At 50.4% G+C, this 25,730-nt stretch overlaps 1 protein-coding gene across 7 annotated transcripts in view; it reads left to right on the top strand.

The window, feature by feature from the left end:
• The first annotated feature begins 1,556 nt into the window (after positions 1 to 1,556).
• Positions 1,557 to 25,730, top strand: part of MYH10 (myosin heavy chain 10) — a 130,746-nt gene continuing 106,572 nt past the window's right edge. For 2 of the 7 annotated variants that reach the window (XM_027047670.2, XM_027047669.2), the window contains exons 1-3: positions 1,557 to 1,859; positions 8,303 to 8,678; positions 25,037 to 25,193. In XM_027047670.2, the coding sequence (XP_026903471.1) occupies positions 1,801 to 1,859; positions 8,303 to 8,678; positions 25,037 to 25,193 (592 nt within the window). In that variant the 5' untranslated portion in view covers positions 1,557 to 1,800. Of the gene's footprint in view, positions 1,860 to 1,971; positions 2,127 to 8,302; positions 8,679 to 25,036; positions 25,194 to 25,730 lie in introns of those variants that run through there. The other 5 variants (XM_027047673.2, XM_027047672.2, XM_027047671.2 and 2 more) reach the window with 4 other exon arrangements.

Raw genomic sequence — 25,730 nt, 5'->3', positions numbered from 1 at the left:
AGCCTGCTTGGGATTCTCTCTCTCCCTCTGTCCCTCCCCCACCCCCGCAAAAAAAAAATTAATTTAAAAAAAACGTGGGGGGCGCCTGGGTGGCTCAGTCAGTTGAGCGTCGACTTCAGCTCAGGTCATGATCTCACAGTTTGTGGGTTTGAGCCCCGCACGGGACTCTGGGCTGACAGCTCGGAGCCTGGAGCCTGTTTCAGGTTCTGTCTCCCTTGCTCGCTGCCCCTCCCCCACTCGTGCTCTGTCTCTGAAAAATAAATAACGTTAAAAAAAATTGTGCGAAACTACAGACTTGGTGGCTAACAGGGTTGTCTGTGCATGAATGCTCTAGGCGTGGCACACTGCATTCAGAAATGACCAGTGGAGTCTTTGGTCCTCCCTGAACACACTTAAACATTCAGAAGAGGAATGTCGTTCGCGTATTTTGCACAGTTAACCTGTACTCTCCGTGCAGACTGCATTAAGGGCAGACCTCTTCATGGAACCAAGTCACAAGTCACCTGGACAAGGAGCGGCTTACCCCAGGGGCCTGGTGGGGGGTGGGGAACCAGATGCACTAGGACAAAGGACACAGGACCTGATTCCGACTTCCCCAGGAAGGACTGCGCTCAGAGGCCTCTTGGAGCCCTCTCTGAATTCCACCAGCCAACCCTTCCTTATCATTTCCTGCCTTGTTTTTTTGCTTTATTCACTTTTTTTTTTAACCAGACTGCAAGTTTCCTAGGCTTACCCACTTACATCACACATATTGCAACGCACCCATCGCCAACATTAAATAACTGCATTTTGCTCTAAAAATTTGGGAAAGGGCTTTTGATGATTTGCAATTTTCGGCAGAACAAGTAATTCGTTTTGCTCTTGTGACTTAAACTCTGTTATATGTAATTATGTAAGTCATGTTACAGTTGACTGGATGCTGCAGATATTTCAGATATTAAATATTTATTAGCTTCAATTTTTCCAGTTTCCTTTCCTTATTTTGGAGCCTCCCCCTCCCCCCAACCCGCCCCCTCCAGTTCTCCAAAGTCTTCTGAGGCCTCCGAAGAGCTTACAGGCGCTAGGGGATTGGACAGGGGGCTCCTTGTGATGAATGAATGAAGCAAAGAACGAATGAGTGAGGTGAACGAACGTCCTTTTCCCGAGTCTTCTCTCCTAGGCGGGCTCGCCTCTCGTTCTGGGATCTCAGCCCCAGCCAGGAGCCCGGGTAGGGAGCGAGGCCCCTCCCCGCGCAAACACCCCAACTGCGGCAGCAGAGAAGGCCGCCCGGGATCGCGACGGCGGCTGCGGCACGGCCCGCGGCCCGGGGCCCCCGGCGGCGCCCGCGCGCATGGGCAGAGCCGCCCGGGGCCCCGCCCCCTCCCCCCACTGCAGGTGAGCCGCAGAGCCGCGGCCCCCGCCCCCCGCAGCAGCGCCGGGGGTGACGTAAGGCCTGTGGACCGCGCTCGGGCCCCGCCCCTGCAGGCAGCGCCGGGGGCCCGCGGTTCGGCGGTGGGAGCCGGTGCGGCTGCGGGGCACGCCGGCTGCGGCACGGAGAGGGGGCGGCGAGGCGCCCGAGTGGGCTGCCGCGTCGGCCCGACGCCGGGCGAGGCGCGTCCGGGCGCGGCTCGGGGCTCCCGCCGCGGCACACCTGCCCCGGCGTCCGCACGGCCCGGGCCCCCGCGAGGTCCGCAGCCGCTGCTCCGCGGGCTCGCGGGCTCCCGGCCGCCCCGGCTGTCCGTCTCCGCGGGCGCCAGCCAATCGCCCGCGGCTGCCCCGGCCGCACCTCCCGGAATCTGTGACGGGCGTGCGGGACAGCCTATGAGACTGCGGCCCCGGCGGCCTGGGCTGGGAGCGGGAGCCAATGAGCATCATTCCAGGTGGGTGGAGGGAGCGGACCTCGGGAAGGTAGCTTCGTTCGGGTTGCTAACGTCTTCCCTTGGAGATGGGCGCGCAAACGGACCAGTGGGTCTGGGGGCGGCGGTGACGGGCGTGGAGCTGGCCCAATGAGGGTGGGAGTGGGTGGGGCAGCCCCGAGCGGCAGTGCTAAAGGAGCCCGGCGGAGGCAGCGGTGGGTTTGGGACTGAGGGGCCGGATCTGTGGTCTCGGCTGGGGACGTGCGCCGGCGCCACCATCTTCGGCTGAAGGTGAGAGGTGCGGCGGCCCGGGTCCGAACGCGGCGGCCGCGGGCGGGGGCACGGCGGTGGGGGAGGGAAGGGTCCCGGGCCGGGGGAAGGGTGCGGGGCGCCTGTGGGAGGCAGGAGCACGGAGAAGACCGAGGGGGCGCTGGGTGGAGGGCTGGTGCTGCGGACCCGGAGATTCGTGCGGGGACCGGCCCTGGCGGGGGGTGCGGAGGGAACCGACCCCGGTGGGTGGAGAGCCCTCTGGAGAGTCGAGGAATAGGGTCCTGGAGCTTTAGACCCCGGCAAGGATCGCGGCCTGGGTGTGCCGGGGGGACGACCCTTGGGGTGGGGGGGGGGGGGCTGGGGATGGCAATCCGGGGGTGGGGATGCAGGGACCTGGTCTTCGGTGTGTGGGATCCGGGGGGCACGGGGGTCGGGAGGCCTAGTGCTCCGGTGGAGGCCCCGGGGGTCCCGCGAGGGGAGGGAGCCGCGGTGCGGGCTGGAAAGCGCGATCCTGGGTGTGGGTGGGGGGCGCCCGACAAGAAGGGCCGGCTCCTGGGTGGGTTCCCGGGCGGATTAGGCCGGCCCGGCAGCCCGGGTGCGGTAGAGGGTTCGCAGGGCTCGGAAGGCCGGCGGCGCTCCCGGCCCCGAGGGGTGGGGGGCCCGGAGGGCAGGGGCCCCTCCGCACGGCCCGGGCAGCGCGCGGCGGGCGAGGGTCCGAGCCGGCCGCCGGCGCGCGGAGGGGTGGGTGGACTCCGCCGGGGCCGTGGGGCAGGAGCGCGGGCGGGGGGCCGAGGCCGGACGCGCGGCGAGGCCCGGGGCGGGGTGGGGGGCGAGGCGGGAAATGTGGCGGGGGCGCGCTGCGGCAGGGCGGCCGGGGGGAGGGTCAGCCCTCGCCTCGGGATCCCTTTATTGTGTAAGCGATCCGGGCACGGCTCGCCGCGGACTCTCTGGCTGGCCTTCTGCAGCTGGGGTCACACCCTGAGCCCATGAAATGGGCCTGGAATGGGGTCGGAGGGGAGTGGAAGCCGCCGAGTCGCGGCGTTCGCGGGGGCTTTGTGGGCCTGCGGTGGGCGGGTGCGGCTCGGGGGGACCCGGGAGGCCCCCCGGCCCGGCCGGCCGGCCCGGGAGCCGGGGCCTGGGGAGGGAGGCTGGTCGCTCGGCGGGTCTGGGCTCAGCTGGGTGGCGTGGCCTCTGCCTGTGACCGTTATCTGTTTCTGGGGCCTCTGCGGCTCCGTTCAAGACCACTGCGGTGGATGCAAGGGGGTGGGGTGGCTGGGGTGGGGTGGGGTGGGGTAGGGGAGAGCAGGCGGGGTAGCTCCAGCCTGCGAACGGAACAAAGGCTGCTGTTTTTGCCCAATAATATAATATACTAAATATAATACTTTGGCTTTGCTGAGATTTTTTTTTTTTTTTTTTTAATGCTGGGAACTGAAGATTCTCTGAGGCAGGCTTCATTATTCTCGATAGTACCTCACTCTGGAAAACTTTAATCTATTTATTGTTTTATTTCCTTCATCAGTCTGCCCTTACCAAGTATTCTCTTAGTCCCATGCTTTTGACGTTGAAGTATGCCCCCGTCTGTCTCGGATTCTGAAAAAGTGGCCATTTTATTTTATGCATCCTTTTACTTATGTGTCTCAAATTCGGTTCTTCCCTGGCCTTATCTGGAGAAACCATACGGTGTAATCGGGCGGTGTGCAGCCCGAGCTTTTGCAGCAAAGGGATGTGACCCCAGAGGTTGGCTTTTTATTTGGGCTCCTTGGGGAAATGATCACAATGAAGACAGACAGAATGAAAGGCGAGCTGGAGGAAATTCTGAAGGGCACGTCGTGCGGGGAGGGGGAGACTGTATGCTTCAGCATTTGGTGGACTTTCTCAGCGAATGGGAAGCATTGAAATTCTTGGGGTTGCCTCCACACCCAGCAGGAAGATGTTAGCAGAGAGAAGGTGTGGGCCACAGATAGCGGGTGCCCTTTTGCGTTTGGTTTGGGGGCGTGCTCATTTGGTTCAGCGGCATTTTTGGCGCATTAATAGGTTCCCACGTGCCTGTAAGGTGAAGTCGCCTCAGTGGGGGTGTTAAACCAGGTGGGACAATTCTGTTTTAGTTGATCTGTTCTAGAGGGATGTGCTGTCACAGATAATGTATCCATCGTTGTTTGGCTTGGCGTGGGTAAGATCTTCACAAAATTGAGTTGTTTTCCCATCTCTGTGCCTATAGTAGGTGCCGGGAGGCAGCTGAGAAGTTTGCTGGGTGGCATTTCGCTGGAAGTAAAAAATGGCGGTGCGAAGGGGGTGTGTGTGTCTAAATCCAGTCAAAGGGATGGGGCTTTGGCTCAGTAGGGGGTTCCTTCGTCTACAGATCAATGACTTCGCTACAATTAGCCAGTTATTCCAGATGATGCCAAACACCGTCCAGTTATCTTTCTGTCTGTTGCAAAGAGCTTCCTCTTCATTCCCTTTTCTCCTAAGTATAAGTGGTTTTTTCTTTTCCTATTAAACGTAAAGCCTTTGCGGGATTGTGCTAGTGTGTTCATTGCTGAGCCTGCCTTCTTGAAACCGGAATCGATAGGATTTTTATTTGGTGGAGAGGCAGCGTGGAGCATACCTCACGCCCTTCAGAACACCCCCGGTCACCTGGCTGGGACTCTGAGGTTAACCCCAGCTCTGCTGCTTGTGACATCCGCGACCTCGCGCTGGTTATCGGCTTTCTCTCCACCTTAACGCCTTCATCTGTAAAATGGAGATATTGATGGTTGTGAGGATTGAGAGTCGGTAAAGGTAAACCGTGTAGAAAGAATAGTGCCCGGCCGTAATTAACGATAGAGAGCAGTGTTTGCTATTTTTAAAAATTGTGCTCTGCTCCCTGCCTGCAGACTAGGCTTTTGGGAGTGGGCTCAGCGTTAAATAGCAGTATTCTCAAGATCGGGGACCAAATGCACGAAGGAATGGAGTTAAAGTGAACACAGCCTCCTCGCTGGCCGCCCGAACTCGATCAGACTCAGCAGCCTGAGTCCCTACTGCCTGCAGGGAGAGCAGTTGAAAATGTGAGGACGAGAAGGATTAAGTTGCCAGATTGACCTGAAAAAGAACTTCTCAGAGGGCCGCATTTGGGTCAGGATTGGGAGGAATGGTAGGTTTTGGGTTGTGGAGAAGGTGAAGGTCACGATGAGGGTAGGGACCACGCCTGTGATACTTGGTCAGTGTCCTGTGGCCCCCGGAAGCGGCTAAGTGCTCGCCATACAGCCAGGAACAGGAAACGGTCCGGTCCGCTCAGCGTCTTAATTACTTGTAGGAAACTCTGGAAAAGTGGAAGTAATTTGTAATCTCACTATCCAGTGAAGATTCAATGTGTATCTGTTCCTCTTTATCCACTTATTATCTGTTTTTAATTCATTATCTGTTCCCTTTTAAAAAAAAGAAGTGTGTATGTAAATTTCCCCCACAACATCAGGAGCATTTTATAATTAACATTTTTGTGATCTATTGTTTTCCCCCACCTTACAATGACAATCATTTCCTCACCTAGAAAAAATACAGATAAATTTAAAATATACCAATTTGGGGTGGCACTTGGGTAGCTCAGTCCAATAAGCGTCTAACTCTTGATTTTGGCTCAGGTTGTGATCTCACGGTTCATGAGTTTAAGCCCCGAGTTGGTTCTCCCTCTCTGTCTCTGCTCCTCCCCTGCTTGCACTCTCTCTGTCTCTCTCAAAATAAATAAACTTAAGAAAATAAAATAAAATGCACCGATTCGGCAAACTAATTTTTAAGTATATAATTTACTTTAAAAAAAAAAAAAAAAAGGTCTGCTGCAGAAATGACCTGTTAAGTTATTCTAATTTATAGCCACCCACTCAACTTAAGCATATAATTACATGCCCAATGTAATTACATGCCAATTACAGAAATTTGTGCACGCACGCGCCTACGAGAAGCGAGACCACTTCCTAGGTGTCATGTGGGATATCCAGTTCATACCTCTTAATCATGAGAGTAACTTGTTGCCATATTTTGTTAGGGTGGGATATTTTCTCTTTCAAAAGGCTGCCATGTGTAAAGGTGGGGTGTGTGTCCTCTTGTCCGGGTCCAGATTGACCTTGGATGATTCCCCCCTCAGTGCCATGGCTCCCTTCTTAGCGGTTTGCAAAGTATACGTTGCAAAGACAGAAAGCGTGTTACTGGTCTTACGAAAGCCGGTCCCTGGAGGTGATGATGGGCGTTGGAAACCATTCTTCAGACTGTACATGCTCCCCGTGAAAAGTTTCTGTACTGTATGGCCCGCCTGCTCGTGAATGCCAAAGAAGGCAAATACAAGTTGAACTCTAAAACATGTTAGCATTTTTGTTTGGAGAAGTCTTAATGCTACATCTTTTGTGATTTTTTTTTTTTGTTCGTTTGTTTCGTCTTGTTTTCTGATTTTTGTTTTACTCAAGTCCGTGATTTTCAAAATGGTAGGATATACGTTTTAAATCAGGTTAAGAATTAGTCTAGAACATTGGGTGTCAACCTTTGTTTCTATGCCAGCATACCTGTTAACGCCAGTGGCTCACCATGGCAACCAGAGAACTAAGGAGTGATGGTTCTCAAGGGGGGGGGGGGAAGCCAGGACCAGCTGCATCTGGGAAGTTGTTAGAAATGCAAATTACCAGGCTCCGCCCCGGACCCGCTGAACTGGGGACTCTGGGATGGGGCTCCAGCAAGCCTTTTGCGTGCTGCACCCGCCAAAGTTTGAGAACCAGGCTCTGGGGCGTGCATGTTTGTGATGCGTTGCCTTAGGACAAATAATTTCTGAAATGTACGTTTTTATACCATTTCAGTGATTTCACGGAGCTTGAAATTTGTGGACCCAAGGTTAAGAGCCTCTTAACAACTTTGGACTGCTTTTCTTTTGAGATTTTATTTTTAAGTAATCTCTATACCCAGAGTGGGGCTCAGACTCACAACCCTGCGATCAGGAGTCGCCCACCCCACCGACTGAGCCAGCCAGGCGGCCCTGGACTACTCCATGATTGGCCTTGCAGCTTTCTGTCTTTTGCCTACTAAGAACCCCCATCGTTTTGTGGGGGAGGCAAAAACTGGGAAGATGTGATAGAGCAAGAAGAGTTACTCAGTTGGCTTCTTGGGTTGATTTGGACGAGGTCACGGAGACCATACTTCTGGGATTTGTAATAACCTGGAATTTGGGGTAATAACAAAAGTGTTTAATGATGGCATCAGATTCCACAAAGATATTGTCAGGCAGGAGTGATGAGTCATATCGGAAAGGTGAGTGATGACTGTAAAATCTCGTCATTTGATCCAGAAAGTCAGGGGCACAAGGATAGGACGAGACGCAGCTGAGAGAGGCTTGTATGGAGCCGTGGCCGACGGCTCAGTATGAACCAATGGCAGATGGGTGTTGAGTCAACCAATTAGGTCTTAAGATACATCAATTGTGAAAATCACGAATGTTCTAGACTAACTCCTAACCTGATTTGAAAGAACGTACTTTTTTCTTTAAAAAAATTTTTTTAACGTTTATTCATATTTTTTTTTTTTTTTTGAGAGACAGAGACAGCATGCGAGCAGGGAAGGGGCAGAGAGAGAGGGGGACACAGAATCCGAAGCAGGCTCCAGGCTCTGAGTGGTCAGTGCACCGCCAGGTGCGGGGCTCGAACTCCCCGTGAGATCATGACCTGAGCCAAAGTCAGACACTTAACCCACTGAGCCACCCAGGCGCCCCTTGATGGTTTACTGTTTAGCAGCTACTGTGCCTTTTGTAGCTCCGCCCCCGTGGCCACCGTAATTCAGACACCACCTCCGTGACCTTTCATCAGGAGTCTCTGCTTTCCTTGTCTTCATTCTCCTTTGCCTTCTTGACTCCCTGTTTAATTTGTGGCAGGGGCGAGAGAAGAGATGAGGTGGGGTGGGGGGGGGGAAGTCCCGCAGGAACTCGGCCTCTTCCCCCTGCTTGGTTTTCGGCCCTTGGTAACAGAGGGCATGTCTTGAGGGCTCCTAGTTTGTGGTCACCCCTGACATTTACTTTGGATGCCCGGTTAGCGTGGCCGTGAAGGGGATGACCCCAGCGCCTCTGCTACCGTTGATGCTTCCTTTCGGCCAAAGGTTTTGATTTAAGTTCCTCAGAGGAGTAAAATCTGTGAGTTGTCCAGTATTTGTAAACACCTAACCTTGTCCTCCTCCTCGTCTTCCTCTCCTAGAGGCAATTGCTCTTGGATCCTTCTGTTTACAATGGCCCAGAGAACCGGACTCGAAGACCCAGAGAGGTACCTCTTTGTGGACAGAGCGGTCATCTACAACCCTGCCACTCAGGCCGACTGGACGGCTAAAAAGCTAGTGTGGATCCCGTCGGAACGCCATGGTTTCGAGGCAGCCAGTATCAAGGAAGAGCGGGGAGATGAGGTCATGGTGGAGTTGGCCGAGAATGGAAAGAAGGCGATGGTCAACAAAGATGACATCCAGAAGATGAACCCACCTAAGTTTTCCAAGGTGGAGGATATGGCGGAATTGACGTGCTTGAACGAAGCTTCTGTGTTACACAACCTGAAGGACCGCTACTATTCAGGACTTATCTACGTGAGTATTTCCGGCCACGTGATCGTGGGAGGTGGTGGCTGGGAATTCAAGTAAATTGCACCTGCCGTCGTGGGAGCCAAATGAGAACGTGCAGTACCCGTGCTCTCTGTTTAACGTGACTGTCCGTGTTACAGATAGAAAGGCCACCTCTTGCTTACCCCAGTCTCCCGTTCCTTTGTATCTTAGCATGTAATTTTACTTTATTATTTTTAATTTATTTTTTAAAATGTTTCTTTATTTTTGAGAGAGGGAGCACAACCAGGGTAAGGCTAGGGAGAGAGGAAGACACAGAATCCGAAGCGGGCTCCAGGCTCCGAGCTGTCCGCGCAGAGCCTGGCACAGTGCTCGAACTCACGGACCGTGAGATCGTGACCTGAGCCGAAGTCAGACGTTTAACTGACTGAGCCACCCAGGCACCCCTTAATGCGTGATTTTAAATAATCCAACCTGTGATTAAATATACTCACGTGGTAGTTGAAGACTTTTGTAGTGGTTTGCTGGAGTACGATGAGATCAGGAGAGCGTGTGGGAGGAAGACCAGGGCGTTGGATGTGGGGTGAGAGTTGCGTTAATAGTAGGATCCAGACCGCAGACCCGCGGGAAGTCCGTGTGTGTCCAGGAGCGTGGAGCACAGAGCCCTGCCAGCACAGAGGATTCTGTGAGGAGTGAGGGCAACCGAGTTACCAAGTGCAGGCTGGTGGGAAAAATGGAGACTGAGGGGTTTTGTTTTTGTTTTTTGTTTTTTTTTAATGTTTTATTTATTTTTGAGGGAAAGAGAGAGCACGAGCCGGGGAGGGACAGAGGATCCGAAGCAGGCTCTGTGCTGACAGCAGCAAGCCCGATGCGGGGCTCGAACTCCTGAACCACGAGATCACGACCTGAGCCGGAGTCGGACTGAGGTTTTTAAGAGGAAGCCAGGACGAGACTGAGGCCGGGGTTGCCCTGTGGTCAGCAGTTGACGCGTGTGTTGCAGTCACTGGCGATGTCACTGACCACGTGGAAAGAGTTACTAAAAATACTAAGGGATAAGGGAGAGCGGAAAAACGCAAGCCAGATACCCGAAAAGCTCTAGAATGACAAAAAAAAAAAAAAAGCTTGAGGGGATAGTAGACACAGGGCGGCAGTGGCTTAAAGAAGGCGCTAGAGAGCTTTGATTCAGAATAAAACAAAGCAGAGGGAAAAGTTGATTTCGTAAAGGTCTGAGTTGGGAAGAGAGCGGGTGAGTTTCTTTTTTTTAATGTTTATTTTTAGGGGGGAGAGAGAGCATGGGGGAGGGGCAGAGAGACAGGGAGACAGGATCTGAAGCAGGCTCTGAGCTGTCAGCACAGAGCCCATTGCGGGGGTCAAACTCACAAACTGCGAGATCACGACCTGAGCTGAAGTCGGATGCTCAACCGACAGAGCCGCCCACGTGCCTGACGAGGGCCATAGTTTTGTGCGAGGGGGGTGGGTGTGCTCCCGGGGCTCTTGGTCACTCAGAACTAGTTTTCCCAAAGAAATTGGCTTATTTGGTGACTATTTACTGAACACTGTGTTCTAGGTGCTGGGGAGAGGGTGTGGGGACAGGCCGGGTCCCTGCCTTTCTGACACATCCCAGAAGGAAATGAAACCGGACTGAGGATAGAGTAAGTCGGGAGAGTGGCTTTCCACAGCGGCTCCGTGAAGGGCTCTTCGAGAAGGTCGCGTTAGGGCTGGAACCTTTCTGATAGGAGGGAGCTGCCCAGGGAAGGATCTGAGGAGTGGATGGTTCTCCCACAACCTTTGCCAGAGTAGTACAGTCAAGCCTGACGGCCCCCCATTTCTGTTGTCTCTGTGAGGTAAGGCGCAAAGTGGGGGACACCCACCACGGGTTGGGAAGGCGGCTTGAACTGGAAAAGGTTTGGGGAAGAGAAGTCACCAGTAAGAGCATCACGGGAGAGCAGCATCGAGGATCTGGCCAGGATTGCACAGCAGAACGTGTGAGGCCACCACGTCCTGGCCCGGCTTGTGGTTTTGCCAGGGCACAGGCCCGTCCCGCCCTGGGAAGGCAGGGGACCCGTGGCCATCGTACCCATTGCCTGCACGGTCCCCCTTCCTTTCCTCCCTGGTCCAGTGGGCTGCAGGGGGCTGGGGGGAATAAGGGAGCGAAGGAGGGAGGTGGGTCGCGATGTGAGATGTCTGATGTCTCCTGTCAGATCGCCAGCTGACATCTCAGATTTGAGCAGGGGTCAGTGTCGGGTGCTGTCTGGTGCTGGAAACGCGACACCGGGGGTGCAGGGAGCTGCAGTGTGGAAGGGAGCCAGCCGCCTTTCCTGCCAGCCTCTTCACCTTGATTCCCCGCCTCCGACCTCCTCGCAGCTTCCTACGAGTGGGAGAGAGGAGGGACATTCAAAGGGGAAGAAGATTCTGGGTAAAAGAGAAGGAATCGAAGAAAGGACACCTGAGTTTCTCTGTAGTCCTTCCTTGCCGTGATTCTAAGAGTTTGCAAGTGTCTTTTATCAAGTAAGTTTGATTTTTTTTTTTTCCCAGCTAAACTCAGGGACAACCTGAGCGAGGTCTGGATTTCTTTTCCAAGCGCGGCCCCCCCTTGGTCTTTAGAGAAGGACAAACTGAGTTCATCTCGAACCAGTGAGGTCCCAGTGGAGCTCAGAATTTGGGACAGTCGTGTCTGCGGTTAGTGGGGTGGAGGAAGGGCTCCCGCCAGCGACAAGCTGGAGCACTTGACCTTCAAGAATCCTAGTAAGAGGGGCGCCTGGGCGGCTCAGTCAGCTAAGCATCTGGCTTTAGCTCCGGTCACGATCTCCTGGCTCGTGAGTTTGAGCCCCATGTCGTGGAGCCTGCTTGGGATCCTCTGTCTCCCTCTCTCTCTCTGCCCCTCCCCGCTCTCTCTCTCTCAAAATAAATACATAAACTTAAAGGATCCAGTAAGAAAGTGGGGCTGCGGGTATCCACGAGGGTGAGGAAGATATCCTTGGCGTTGGGATTCACCAGTGGGTGGGGATTGAGCAGCTGAGATGCAGACACTGTAGGGAGTTGGGAGCGACCTTTTGGACGCGTTTCTGGAGACCGGTGGTAACGCACATTCACGTGAGTGAGTTACGTTGCCAACAGGCTTAGTTAAGTCATTTCCTTGTATCTTCGTCGAATGTACCCTCCCCGACCTCCCGCCTCCTCAGGTCACATATCTTCATCCTCTCTCCTAGTAAAACCATCTGAAACCTGTAAATGCCTCCTCTGCTGCTGGTTTAGCTCACCTCACACGCGCCTTTTGATGCGTGGTATTTTTATTCACCAGCCCTAGATATTTTCTGTTTTCCGTTACAATTTCTTGTCCAACCTGTGAACCACCTAAAAGGAGACTTTAAAAATTTCGCAAGGCGGGGTTTCTAAGTTGTCTTTTTATTACTGATTTTTAAACTGCATGCATTGAAAAGAATACGGTTCACATAATACCGTTCCTTGTTTTTTGTGGAGACTGGCTGTGTGCCTTGTGTATCGTCAGTTTCGATGAGCGTTCTCTGGGCCTGACGAGAGCGTTAATTCTGTTATTGTTCGGTGGGGGGTTCTGTGTGTGGCCCTTGGACTAAGCTTTTTAATTCTGTCTAAATCTTCCTTACTAGTTTTTGTCTGCTTTGTCTATTAATTCCTGAGAAGTGTCTTAAGATCCCCCGGTGTGTTTTATCAACCAAGCCTACATCCCCAACCAATATAGTGTAGTTTTTGCTCTTTACGAACTTGTACCTGAACGAATCCCATAGGAGATGGTCTTTGTGTCTGTTTCTTCACTCAGCATCACATTTTTAAGGTTCATCTGTATTGCTTTGCGTTGGTATAATGCAGAAGTTCTCAAAGCACGGCCTGTGGACCCTCAGGGTCTCCCTAAGACTGTTCCAGTGGATGAGTTACAATGGCTCTCGTGATTATTTGAAGACGTTACTTGCCCCTTTCACTGTCAATGTTGGTACTGAAGGTACAGAAGCGATGGTGGGGGAAGGCAGTGACTCCAGACTGTGCTAGCGGTCATTATAATCCAGTGTCGCATGAGGCTGCCCTTAAGAAAGCAGGAGAAATCACTGATTTTATGAAATGTCAACCCTGGAGTCTTTTGAATATACCACGCGATGGGGTGGTAAAGCATGCATAAAACACTTCCATACTGAACCGCGGGGAAAGGCAGGGGCGTAGTTCTATGGGTTGCAAACTGAACTCGCTATTTTTTTTTTTTAAGAGTGCACAATTTTTATCTGATAGAGTGACTGTGACTCACAGATAAGCCACCGTTACTCAAACTGGGGTGTTCAGCAGACACATTTAGAGAAATGAACAAAGCGGCCCTGTCCCTTCAGACGGAACAATTGATCATCTTTGTTGCCAATGCCAGAATCTGAGTTTTCGCATGAAAATTCGGATTTGGGGAAACTCCCGTTTACCCCTGTGGACGTGACAGCCTGTCAGCACTTGCAACCCTTTCCGATGAGACAGAGGGCGATATTAATGACAGATTTTTTTTTCCCAATGGCGTACGATGAAATGGCATCATCTGGAAGGCCATCATAACTCACTGAGCCAGCGTTTTCCAAATGATGTGTACATAGTTACAGAATCACGGATGGGTTAAAGATTCTTTCGACAGGCAAGATAAGCTGTTGGATTTTGACGTAAGGAACAGGATGCAAGTTCGTCGATAGGGATACGTGTGCCACGTTGCGTCTGATCTTGAAGAAATTCTCACTTGTCGAGTCTCGGGGTAGCATCCAGGGGGAGTCTCCACGGTAACTGGGAAAGGCAGTTAAACTCCGGCTCTCTTTCCCAAACCAGCTATGTGTGTGAGGCTAATTTTCTTCATTTGCTCCAACCGACACAACATAGCACCACAGATTGAATGCGAAAACAGATTTGAAAACCGAGCCACTTTCTCTGGAGCCAGACAATCAGAAGATTTGCAAAAATAGAAAGCAGCACCACCTTCTCACTTTCGTTTTGGAAAACGTAAGGTTATTTTCGTAAGAGACGCTGTTGATGTTAACAAGTATCGTTACTTTAAAACGAAGAGATTTATTTTAAAATGGGTATTTTGAAATGAACAGGTATATGTTTATAAAAGTTTGGTTATATAAAATGAAAGGTCTCTGGGGTCTTTAATCATTTCGAAGAGTGTAAAGGGGCCCTGAAATGAAAAAGGTTGGGATATTTCGTTCATCCTGTTGTAGCGTTATAGCATAACGTTCCACGGTAAGATTTCTGGCCCAGTTTATCCACTCAGCTACTTTTGGACATGGGTGTTTGCCAGTTTGGGGCCAGTACCTGGGGCCCACCCGCGTGCGTTTCTGTACGGTATGTGAGGAGTGGGAATCCCGGGTGGTCGCGTACACAGATCTGTAACTCCTACATGCAGTGTTTCTAGATAAAGCCTGATTTAGGCAGATTCTAGCAGGAGACAGAAGGCCCCGGTCTGAGAGGGGAATGTAATGGTGTATTTCACGGGGTTGGCCTCGGCCCCATTTGGAGTCGGATTCTGTGTGTGGTGTGAGATGGCTGTCCAGTTGACCCAGTGCTCCAAAGTGCCACCTTGTCACATATCAGGTGCTCCTAAGTGGGCTCTTAATTGTTTCGGGGGGCTGTGTGCCCATCTTCTGGCTGAGATCACATTGTCTTTAGACTAAGTCTTGGTATCGGGTGTGGTAGGTGCCCTCATTTTTGTTATTCTTTAGGGTGGTTTTGGCTGTGACATCTTTTGCATTTCAATATAATTTTAGAACCGTATGTCAGTTTTACATACGCACATGCACACACATGCACCCTCGCTGGAATTTTGTTTGGGATTTTGTTGATTCTGTAGATCAGCTGAGGAGAGAAGCACGATCTTGGCAATATGTGATCTTCTAGTTCATGGCTGTATCTGTTTACTTAGTTCTTCATCTTCCATGATCTGTTTTATGGCTGTCTGTGGAGGCCAGGATGGCTTTTCTTACATTTATTTTGGGATATTTGATTTTTTTTTGGATGCTACTTAAATCGTGGTTTTAGCATTTTCTGATGGATGCATGATGTAGAAATACAGTTGTCGTGGTTTTAAAAATTTTTTTTTAATGTTTGTTTATTTTTGAGAGAGAGAGAGAGAGAGACAGAGCATGGGCAGGGGAGGGACAGAGAGAGAGGGAGACACAGAATCCGAAGCAGGCTCCAGGCTCCGAGCTGTCAGCACAGAACCTGACATGGGACTCGAACTCACGAACCATGAGATCATGACCTGAGCTGAAGTCGGATGCTTAACTGACTGAGCCACCCAGGTGCCCCTGTCATATTTCTTACAAGTAAAATCTTACTAAGATTGTTTATTGGTCATGACAGTTTAGCTGGTGATTCTTTTGGATTTTCTACGTTTTTTTTCTACTTTTCTATGGATATTCCTTTTTTGTTTGTTTACCTATTTATTTTAAAAGAGAGATAGAGTACACAGGTGGGGAAAGGGCAGAGAGCAAGGGAGAGAGAGAGAATCCCAGGCAGGCTCCACACCATTAGCACAGAGCCCAACGTGGGGCTCGAACTCATGAACCGTGAGATCATGACCTGAGCCAAAATCAAGAGTCGACGCTTAACTGACTGAGCCACCCAGGCGTCCTCTATGGATATTTCTATTGGATTTTCTATATGTCTACAAATAGTGACAGTTTTATTTTTTCCTTTCTAATTCTTGCACATTTCTTTTATTTGCTTTATTGTGTTTCCTAGGACCCTCAGTAAATATTTGTTAAACAGCAGTGGAGATCATCGGTGTCTGTCATTCCTGATCTCAGAAGTGTCATCATTTCACCATTAAGAATGATGGTTGCTTTGGGGTGCCTGGGTGTCTCCGTCAGTGGAGCACATGACTCTTGACTTCAGGGTTATGAGTTCAAGCCCCATGTTGGGTGTAGAGATGACTAAAAAAAATAAACTTAAAAAAAAATGATGGTTTGCTTCCATTTTGTTTTGTTTTTAATATTCTTTATCAGATTAAGGGAATTCTTCTATTCTTAGTTTTTATCCTGAATAGAAGAATTTTTAAAATCCTGTTTGGATATCACTTGTCAAATGTTTTTTCCAGCATCGAGTGAAATGATAGTGTGATTTTTCTGGCTATTTTGTTATGGTGGTGAATTACATATATTTTTGAGTGTTAAATTAACCTGGCAAGGGCTAAGTATTCTTTTTATATACTGGATTCTGCTTGCTAATATTTTGTGTAGGATGTTTGCATCTCTATTCATGAGTGAGATTGGCTTAAAATTTTCCTTGTTTTGTAATATCCTTGTCGTATTCTGCTCTCAAGTGATGCTGGTTTTATGAAATGAATCAGGGAATATCTCACCTTTGTGTGTTCTCAGATATTGCTTGGAGAGGGTTTGTGTTATTGCTTTTTAAAATAACTACAGTTTTCTTTGTAGGCAAGTTTTTCTTTAATAGATGTAGAACTTTTCAGGGGCGCCTGGGTGGCTCAGTTGGTTGAGCATCCGACTTGGGCTCAGGTCATGATCTCGTGGTCCGTGGGTTCGAGCCCCGTGTCGGGCTCTGTGCTGACAGCTCGGAGCCTGGAGCCTGCTTCGGATTCCGTGTCTCCCTCTCTCTCTCTGCCCCTCCCCTGCTTGCACTCTTGTCTATCTCTCTCTCTCAAAGATAAACCTAAAAAAATTTTTTAAAAAACCAGATGTAGAATTTCTCAGCTCTCTAGTTTCTTCCGTTCGTTTTGATAATTGTGTTTTTCTAGGAATTTCTCTGTTTCATCTCAATTTTCAAATTTATTGGCATAAAGTTGTGCATCATACACTCTTATTTTCTGTAGAATTTGTAGTGACACTCTTTAATTCCTGATCTGCTACCCTTTTTTTAAAAGAAGTCTAGGGCCGCCTGGGTGGCTCAGTCGAGCATCCAATCTCAATTTCGACTCAGGTCATGAACAGGGTCGTGGGATCAAGCCCTCTAGAGCGTTGGGCTCTGTGCTGATCATGGAGCCTGCTTAACATTTTCTCTCCCTGTGGGGATGAGCACTGGGTGTTGTATATAAGTGATGAATCACTGGGTTCTACCCCTGAACCTAATACTACGTTGTAGGTTAACTAACATGAACTTAAATAAATCATACGCTCTGAATTTTTTTTTACATTTATTTATTTTTGATAGAGACAGAGCACAAGTGGGGGAGGGGCAGAGAGAGAGAGAGGGAGACACAGAACCTGAAGCAGGCTCCAGGCTCCGAGCTGTCAGCGCAGAGCCCGACGCGGGGCTCGAACTCACAAACCGTGAGATCATGACCTGAACTAGAGTCGGACACTTAACCGACTGAGCCACCCCGGCGCCTCATAAATTACACACTCTTAAAAAAAAAAAAAAAAAAAAAAAAAAAAAAAAAAAAAAAGATTCTCTTTCCTTCTCCCTCTGTCCCTCTCCCCCGCTTTCACACTCCTTTTCTCTCTCTCTCTCTCTCTCTCTCAAGTAGAAAAATAAAAAATAAATAAGGAGTCTCCCCAGAGGTGTAAGTGCTAGGTGTTTAGCTGTATTCTGCAAGTCCCAGTATGTTGTATTCTCATTACTGTTCAGTTCAGAATACTGAGGGTGTCTTCATGGACGTTGCGAGTTATTTAGAAGTAGGTTGATTAATTTCTAGACATCAGGGGGTTTTCAGGGGCGCCTGGGTGGCTCAGTGAGTTGAGCGTCCAACTTCGGCTCATGTCATGATCTCGTGGTTCATGAGTTCGAGCCCCGCATCATGGTCTGTGCTGACAGCTCGGAGCCTGGAGCCTGCTTCGGATTCTGTGTCTCCTTCTCACTCTGCCCCTCTCCTGCTCACACTCTCTCTCTCTCTCTGCCTCTCAAAAATAAATAAACATTAAAAAAATTTTGTTTCAAACATCAGGGAGTTTTCAGGTTGATTTTGTTGTTTCTAATAATCCCTTTGGTCAGAGAACAACATACCCTGAACGATTTCAGTCCTTTGAAGTTTGTTGGACTTGTTTTATGGTCCATCATGTGCTCGAGCTGGGTAAGAGGTCAGCATGCTCTTGAAAAACACACACATCCGCTGTGATTGGATGCAGGGTCCCTCTTGTGCAGTGTATATGCTCATGGTTTTCGAGTTTTATTTGCTGTTCTCTATCGGTCACCGTTAATCTGTTCCTCTTTTCAGTCCTGTCATTTTTGCTGTATATGTGTTGGAGCTATGTTGTCACATGTATCCAAAGGTAGGATTTTTAGATCTTTCTGGTGGATCCTCGTGAAATGGTCTTTTTTTAAATAGTAAATACTTCTCAGGGGGCCGGGGTGGCTCAGTTAGTTAAGTGGCTGACTTCTGCTCAGGACATGATCTCACGGTTCGTGAGTTCAAGCCCCGCGTCAGGCTCTGCGCTGACAGCTTGGAGTCCGGAGCCTGCTTCGGATTCTGCGTCTCCCTCTCCCTCTGCCCCTCCCCCACTCGTGCTCTGTCTGTCTGTCTGTCTCTCTCTCAAAAAGAAAATTTAAAAATAAATAAATAGAAGTAAATACTTCTCTTGGGAAGTATTCGCTTTTTTCCCTTTTGCTTAGTGTTTGCACGGCTTGTTGTTTTTCAGACTTTTATGTTCAGCCTTCCTGTGGTTTTCTATGTAAGATGGTTGGTCTCTGATGGACAGCCTGTGGTTGTTATTTTTGGCCCTAATCTGACAGTATTAATATTTTAACCAGAGTATTTAGCTGATGTACGGGTACAGTAGTAACTGAAAAATTTCAGTTGAACTCGGCCATCTGACCCCTTGCTTCCTCTTGGTCCCCCCCCCCGTTCTGTGCTTTTCCTTCTTTCTCCCTCCTTTTTCGATGAGGTAACGTTTATTGTTACCATTGTACCTTTTCACCTCTCGCCCTGTGATGGGTATTTTTGCTCTCGTCTTCGTCATTCCTTTAGCGGTCACCTGCTCTCCAGCGCAGCCTTGACCAACCAGAGACTGACTGCCACTGCTGCTCTTTACCCGCAGTGGACGCAGAGCGGCCCCGGAGCACTTGAACTCTGTCCCTGCTGCCTCCCGGCCCGCACGCTGCTGCTCAGTATGTTGACGTGGATTTCTCTGTCTAGATTTAAAAAAAAATTTTTTTTTAATGTTTATTTTTGAGAGAGAGAGAGAGAGAGAGCGAGCACAAGCATGAGTGGGGGAGGGACAGAGAGAGGGAGGCACAGAATCCCAAGCAGGCTCCAGGCTCTGAGCTGTCAGCACAGAGCCCAACGCGGGGCTCGAACTCACGGACCGCGAGATCGTGACCTGAGCCGAAGTCGGACGCTCAACCGACTGAGCCACCCAGGCGCTCCTCAATTTTTTTTTAAGTAAGCTCCACGCCCAGCATGGGGCCCGAACTCACAACCCCGAGGTCAAGAGTCACATGCTCCATTGGCCAGGCCAGCCAGGTGCCCCTCCTCCTTCATCTCTCACGTTTCTTCCCCCCCCCCCCCCCCCCCGCCCCCGGATTTAGAGTCCAGAGCTGGTGGTGATTTTCCCACCACGCTGTGTGCCGTTGAGAACCCAGCCTGCGGTTTCACTCTCGTACCTTTGACGCTAATCTGCTTCTTTGCACTGGCGCTTCCTAAAATTTTCTCTTTGTCTTTGGTTTCCAGCCCACTCACTCCGAGGTGCTTAGGTGAAGTTTGCGTCTCTGTATCAGGCGTGGAGCTTGGAGCATTTTCGTCTGTGCCTTGATGGCTTTGGTTGGTTTTGGAAAATTCTCAGCCATCGCCCCTTCCAAGACCACTTCTGCCCCGTGGTCCCTTTCCTCCTGCTAGCACTCTTGTGCCACTGAGTCCAACCTTGTCACTGCGCCCCATGCAGCCTTCCCATCCTTGTGTATTTTAATCCCCATCCCCCGCCCCGCACCCCCGTGCTTAGCTCAGATATTTGCTTCTGATAAAGTGTGGAAGAACTAATTCTTTCTTCATCGGTATCTAAATTGCCTTTAAACACACCCGGTGAATTGCTAATTTCCATTACTTTATGTTGCATTTTTCATTTGGGTTTTCTTTTTATGATTTTTTAAAGGCTTTTTATGTTTGTTTTTTTATGGTTTCTTTTTATGGCTTTTCTTTTAATGGTTCCCGATTCTCTGGCAGAATTCTCGATCACGTTTTTTAATCACTCGAACATGCCACTGTCCAAGGTAACAAGACGAGGCGATGCAAACAGACTCACAGGGGTGCAGATGTTATCCTGCATTGTAGGTGTCTCATGTGCCCGTGATTGTACGGAAAGAAGCGCGGAGGCAATGACATTGAGCTGTGTCTAGAGTCCTGGTCTGGGCAGGCGGGTAGGTGAACGGGTCTAGCACGCGTAGCTCATCATGGATCAGGGGCTCAGGTGAAAGCCTGGGACGTTTCCCCTCCTCCCAGCGGGCAGGGTCCTAGTTCTGTGCTCCTGACCTTGCATGCTGCTCAAGATTTCACTCTGCTCAGCCTCCTGGTCCTCAGCCACCGATTTTGGGATTTGTAACTACCGTCTGCGTGAGCAGGACTTAATAATTCTGTGTCATCATTCGCTCACGTTCACACTGCCCTTAGGTCTCACAAATGTTCATTGCAGCGGGTCTACTCACTTCAGGGTCCAGAGACGGTCACTGTATGCTAAGTAGTTGTTCTGTCTCTTCTGATCTGTCCGTCTCCCCCCTTTTAGTTGAAGAAACAGAGTCCATTCTGTAGAACCTGCCATAGTCTGGATTTTGTTGATTGCATTTGCGTCCAGAGGCTTGATCGGATGTGGATTCAGGACACGCTTAATGCCAGCTCGTCTCTATCTGTGGTGTTGAGATTGACAAGTGAGTCAGCCCGGGGTCTGGGGTTTTGTTCGGCAGACGTGTGTATGGGGAGTGTCCTTGTCTGCCATTCACCTAAGGGTTTAGCAACCAGTTTGTTTTCGATGATTGTCCTTTTTTACAGAATTTTGGCCTTTCTTCCCCCAAAGAAGCAGTAATGATTATTCTAGTGTCTTTATCCTTGTGCCTTCTTTTGTTATTGTACCTCTTGTCCTGTTCTTCTCTAAGAGGGAAGCGCTCTCAGAATAGATGTGCCCACTGGATCGCTTATTTCCTGATATCCGTTCTGCTCTTTATTTTCTCTCCACTGTGGGGTTTTGGGCGTTCATGTCAGAGGACTGCTTACAGCCGTTCCTTGCCGGCCTCAGCCACGTCTCCTTTCCTTGTGCATTTCTGTTCCAGTTGGTGGAGTCCCTGTTCTACTACATTCTGCTGCACCTGTAAATCTGTTTCCTAAAGCTTCCTTTTAGCTGATTTTGTAGGCAATTTCCATAGGCACATCCTCTCTCTGAAGCCTCTGGATGACGATGCTTTCCTCCTCACATAGGGTTTCGGGTTTGTCGTTTCAAACACGCGTGCGAATTTCCGTGGGTGCAGTGTTTGCAGATGGTGTGGGTGAACTCTCCTTCGGGTGGTGGCCTGATGCCCTCTGCGAGCTGCAGCGGGGGAGCGGCCTGGGTGAGACCCCCCGTTCGGTCCTGCTTCTGCTCTGTGCCCTGGCCCTGACATCCTCACTGCCTCATTTCCTGGCTGCCCAGTCCTTGGAACCTTGAAAGAACGTGCACGCGCATTCCTGTCGGATGGTGGGCGTTCCGGGCAGAGAGAGCTGCGTGTGCAGAAGCCTGGAGGCGTAAAGCAGGGCAGCGTGTCTACAGGACGGCAGGTTTCTTGTGCAGGTGTTTTTGCCTGTCGCTCTGAGGAAGGTGTGTAACAGAAGCTGGTGTGTCGGAGGCCGCACAGACGTCCGTCAGGCCTTCACAGTGCTTCAGAATGTTCTCTTGGCTTGTCCAGCTCTCCCTAGGCGCTCTCCCGGGCGCGCCTGCTGTAGCGCATCCCCATTCAGCATCGCCCAAGCTCCGTACGCTCAAAGGGGATTCGTCATCTCCCCCACATATCAGACTGTTCTTCCTGTATGTACATCGGTTGAACGCTGGGGCTGTTAGCTCGCATCTTTGGTGGTCTTTATGTGCAGACCTGTTGAGCGCCATGGAGTCTCCCTCCCCCCAGCTCTCTCGTGACCCACCTCTTCCCTCTCATCTGAGCCCCGGCACTGTGCTGGGACTGGGGCAGTAGTAGTCTCCACTCCCCGCTCCTCACCTCTTGCCCTCCGGTCTCTTTTCCGTGGGGCTGCCAGATGGATCCTTTTACACACATGCTCCTTCCCTTCCGTCGCTCTTCTGCCCTGAACCTCTGATACCTCATCGCCTGTGCGGGCAGAATCTAAGCGGTTGAGTCCGCCCTTCTGAGCTCCCACCGTGCACGTTCCCTGCTCGGCGAGGCCGAGTTGTTCGCTGTGCCTTGCCTATATCCTGCCACTGAGTTTCGTGCACTTTCTATTTTATTTTTTTTAAGTCTATTTATTTATTTTGAGAGAGGGGAGAGAGAGCAAGTGGGGGAGGGGCAGAGAGAGGAAGAGAGAGAGTCCCAAGCAGGCTCCTCGCCATCAGCACCGAGCCTGACGCAGGGCTCGGTCTCTCGAACCGTGAGATCATGACCTGGCTGAGCCACCCGGGCGCCCCGCTCCCCCTGTTTTCATGGCAACTTCTTTATCCCTCCTTTTGCCCTTTAACTAGTTTTTGAAAGGACATCAGAGACCATCTAGTCTGAATTTTGTACCTCGTTTTGCAGTTTCTGACCAGACGGCCTTGACTTTCGGGGCCTGGGGTTGGTTGCGTGTGCGGCTCCAGAGTTTCTGTCCCATTTATAATCGCGTTCATCTTTCTCCTTCTCTTTTCTTACCGCTCTCTTTTTAGCGTCTCGTGTGTGTGTTTAGTCTGTTGTGTTCCTACCTAGAGGTGTGTGTTTCTTGAAGGCGTAAAAAGTCTCGTGTGCCTGTTCACACACTGAATGAGGTCTAATTGGAACTTTGGAGTCAGAGAGACAGGATTTTAACAGCATACTGCCCTCCTGCCATGTGCCCCATGTGCGTCATGAGTTCAAGCGCCAGGATGGGTGTAGAGATTACTTAAATAAATAAACATTTCTAAAATAATCATTGAGATGTATAGTTAGGATGTGTTAACCTGTCTGTATACAGGAGCCAGCCAGGCTTGTCTGGGACCTGAGCTGCCCGGACGAGAGAGCCGACAGTCGGAAGACCCGAGTGTCCAGCGAGGGAGGGGGCAGGCGCCTTCTCTGGCCTCAGGCAGACAGGGGCGATGTCCCTCTGGCCAGCTCAGAAGTAAGGCGAACAGCTCCTAGCCGTGAACTTGAGGCAGAGCCTTTCGCCTCTGCCTCCTCTCTGCCCACACCCGCACCTCCTGTTGTGACTTAGGAAAGCTGTGGGGGGCACAGCCTGAGATGAGGTTCTGACCCGACCACTGCCCTCCTTCCAGCAGGCTCCCGTCCCCGCGTTAGCACCGGTCACTGCAGTGTGCGCCTAGAGCCGTCTCGAGGGTGCCTTCTGGCGGCAGCTGCGGAGGTTTCCGCCTTCACAGACACAGCTGTGGCTGAGAAACCCTTTAGGGTCCCCGGGGAGCGGGCCACGCAGCTGAACGCCGTCAGCCCCGGCCTTTGTAGTGTCCTCTTGCCTGTGGACTCGGTCCCCCACATCACCTTCATTAAAAGGCCTGCGGGGCGCTTGGGTGGCTCAGTCGGTTAAACACCTGACTTTTGGCTCAGGTCGTGAACTCGTGCTTTGCAGGTTCGAGCCCCGCGTCGGGCCCTGTGCTGACGGCTCGGAGCCTGGAGCCTGCTTCGGGTTCTGTGTCTCCCTCTCTCTCTCTGCCCCTCCCCCGCTCCTGCTCTGTCCGTCTTTCTCTCTCTCAAAACTAAATAAACATCAAAAATACTAAAAAACAAAAAAGGCCTGTATCACAGTGCCACGGACTGCCACTTCCAGATGCCTCGGTCCTTGGAGGACTGGGGCCCCCGGCAGCAGCCTGGCGGTTCTGTTCTTCCCTGACCCCCACGGTCAGTTTTGTACACTCTTCTCAGAAATCATTCTTAGCGAATTAAGAAAACCCCCAAATCAAAAGCGTTCCTAGTATCGGTTCTAATAGTGGTGACTGTGCTGGCCAAGAAGGGTTCATGTCTTCTAGACTAATGGCTCTTAAAAATTGTTGAGGACCCACGGGGCACCTGGCTGGTGCAGGGGGTGAAGCATGTGACTCTTGATCTCGGGGTCATAAGTTCGAGCCCCATGCTGGGTGTAGAGATGATTTAAAAACAAAGCCTTTGAAAAAAAAATTGAGGGGGCGCCTGGGTGGCTCAGTCAGTTAAGCGTCGGACTTCTGCTCAGGTCATGATCTCACGGCTCGTGAGTTGTTGAGCCCTGCGTCAGGCTCTGTGCTGATGGCTTGGAGCCTGGACCCTGCTTCATATCCTCTGTCCCCCTCTGTCTCTGCCCCTCCCCTGCTTGCACACTGTCTCATAAATAAATAAAAACATTAAGAAAAATAAAATAAATTGAGGACCCTTTTGTGTCCTTTAGTGTTTGTGCGGTTTATATTTATCGGTACTTACTGTATTTGAAATTAAAACAAATTTTAAAAATATGTATCAACTCACTTAAAAATAGTAAGCCACGTATTTGTTTAAATAAATTCATTTCAAATAAGTGTACAACAGGCAGGCCTGGGGGGCTCAGTCGGGTGAGCGTCCGACTTCAGCTCAGGTCATGATCTCACGGCTTGTGAGTTCGAGCTCCGCGTCGGGCTCTGTGCTGACAGCTCGGAGCCCGGAGCCTGCTTCGGATTCTGTGTCTCCCTGTCTCTACCCCTCCCCCACTCATGCTCTCTCTCTCTCTCTCTCTCTCTCTCTCTCTCTCAAAAATGGATAAACGTTAAAAAAAAAAATAAGTGTACAACAAGTTAACATAAATAGTCTGTCACAAAACAAACGCTGTTTTCCACAGCAAAATACTTAGAGAAGTTTTATGTTTTTGCAAATCTCTTTAACAACCACGTTTTCAGGTAATTGTGGGTATTCTTTGATTCTACACCCAAACTCAACACATGGCATTTCCTAAATGATTAGCTGCAGTGTGGAATCTGGAGCTCGATTACCGACCTTTTCGTACCGCGCACACTCGGGAAAGAATAGCCCCGAAAACATGAATCACGGGCTGCTTGAGCCTTTCGCTGGTAGCCCTGTGAGGTTGGGAAGCATATGTTGCTATGGCCATTTTACAGATGAAGGAATTGAGTCCAGAAGAGTGCCCCTTAATAAGCGATCTGTGGGAGAACTGTCTGTGGCTTGGACTCGTATATCCTCGGCTCGATTTAATTAGGAGAAGGGATTACTTACTCTAGGGATGAAGGCTCCCGTTCAGATTACTGTATGGTCTCTGGCTGTGCGATATATTCAGGGATTGTTTGTTTGTTTGTTTGTTTTACCGCTGTATTTTATTTTTCTTCTAGACTTATTCTGGACTCTTCTGTGTAGTCATAAACCCTTACAAGAATCTTCCAATCTACTCTGAGAATATCATTGAAATGTACAGAGGGAAGAAACGCCACGAGATGCCTCCACACATCTACGCTATCTCTGAATCTGCGTATAGATGCATGCTTCAAGGTAACTGGGAGGGTTAGAGTGCTAAATACTCAGTTTCTTAAATGTGCGTTAGTGGTTTTGTTTGTGTCTCAAAGGGCTTTAAGCTTAAACAATCTTGAAACGTGGTTAAGTGTTTATTGTGGAGGAATTACGAAGTCTTTTTTTTTTTTCTAATGTGTTTATTTTGAGAGAGAGCACGGGGAGGGGCAGAGAGAGAGGGAGAGACAGAATCCCAAGCGGGCTCCACACTGTCAGTGCAGAGCCTGATGTGGGGCTCGATCCCACAAACTAAGATCACGACCCGAGCTATAGTTAAGAGTCAGATGCTCAACCGACTGAGCCACCAGGCACCCGTAAAAATTTTTTTTAATTAGTTGATTTATTTCGAGAGAGAGTGAGAGAGAAAGAGCATGAATGGAGGAGAGGGGCAGAGAGAATCCCAAGCAGGCTCTGCAGTGTCAGCACAGAGCCTGACGCGGGTCTCAATCTCGTGAACTGTGAGATCATGACCTGAGCTGAGAAATCAAGAGTAGGATGCTTAACCGACTGAGCCACCCA

The sequence above is a fragment of the Acinonyx jubatus genome, chromosome E1 (assembly GCF_027475565.1).
Source record: "Acinonyx jubatus isolate Ajub_Pintada_27869175 chromosome E1, VMU_Ajub_asm_v1.0, whole genome shotgun sequence".
In the NCBI taxonomy this organism is placed as follows: domain Eukaryota; kingdom Metazoa; phylum Chordata; class Mammalia; order Carnivora; family Felidae; genus Acinonyx; species Acinonyx jubatus.
The sequence above is the reverse complement of the archived record's forward strand: the minus strand, read 5'-3'. Positions and strand labels throughout refer to the sequence as shown.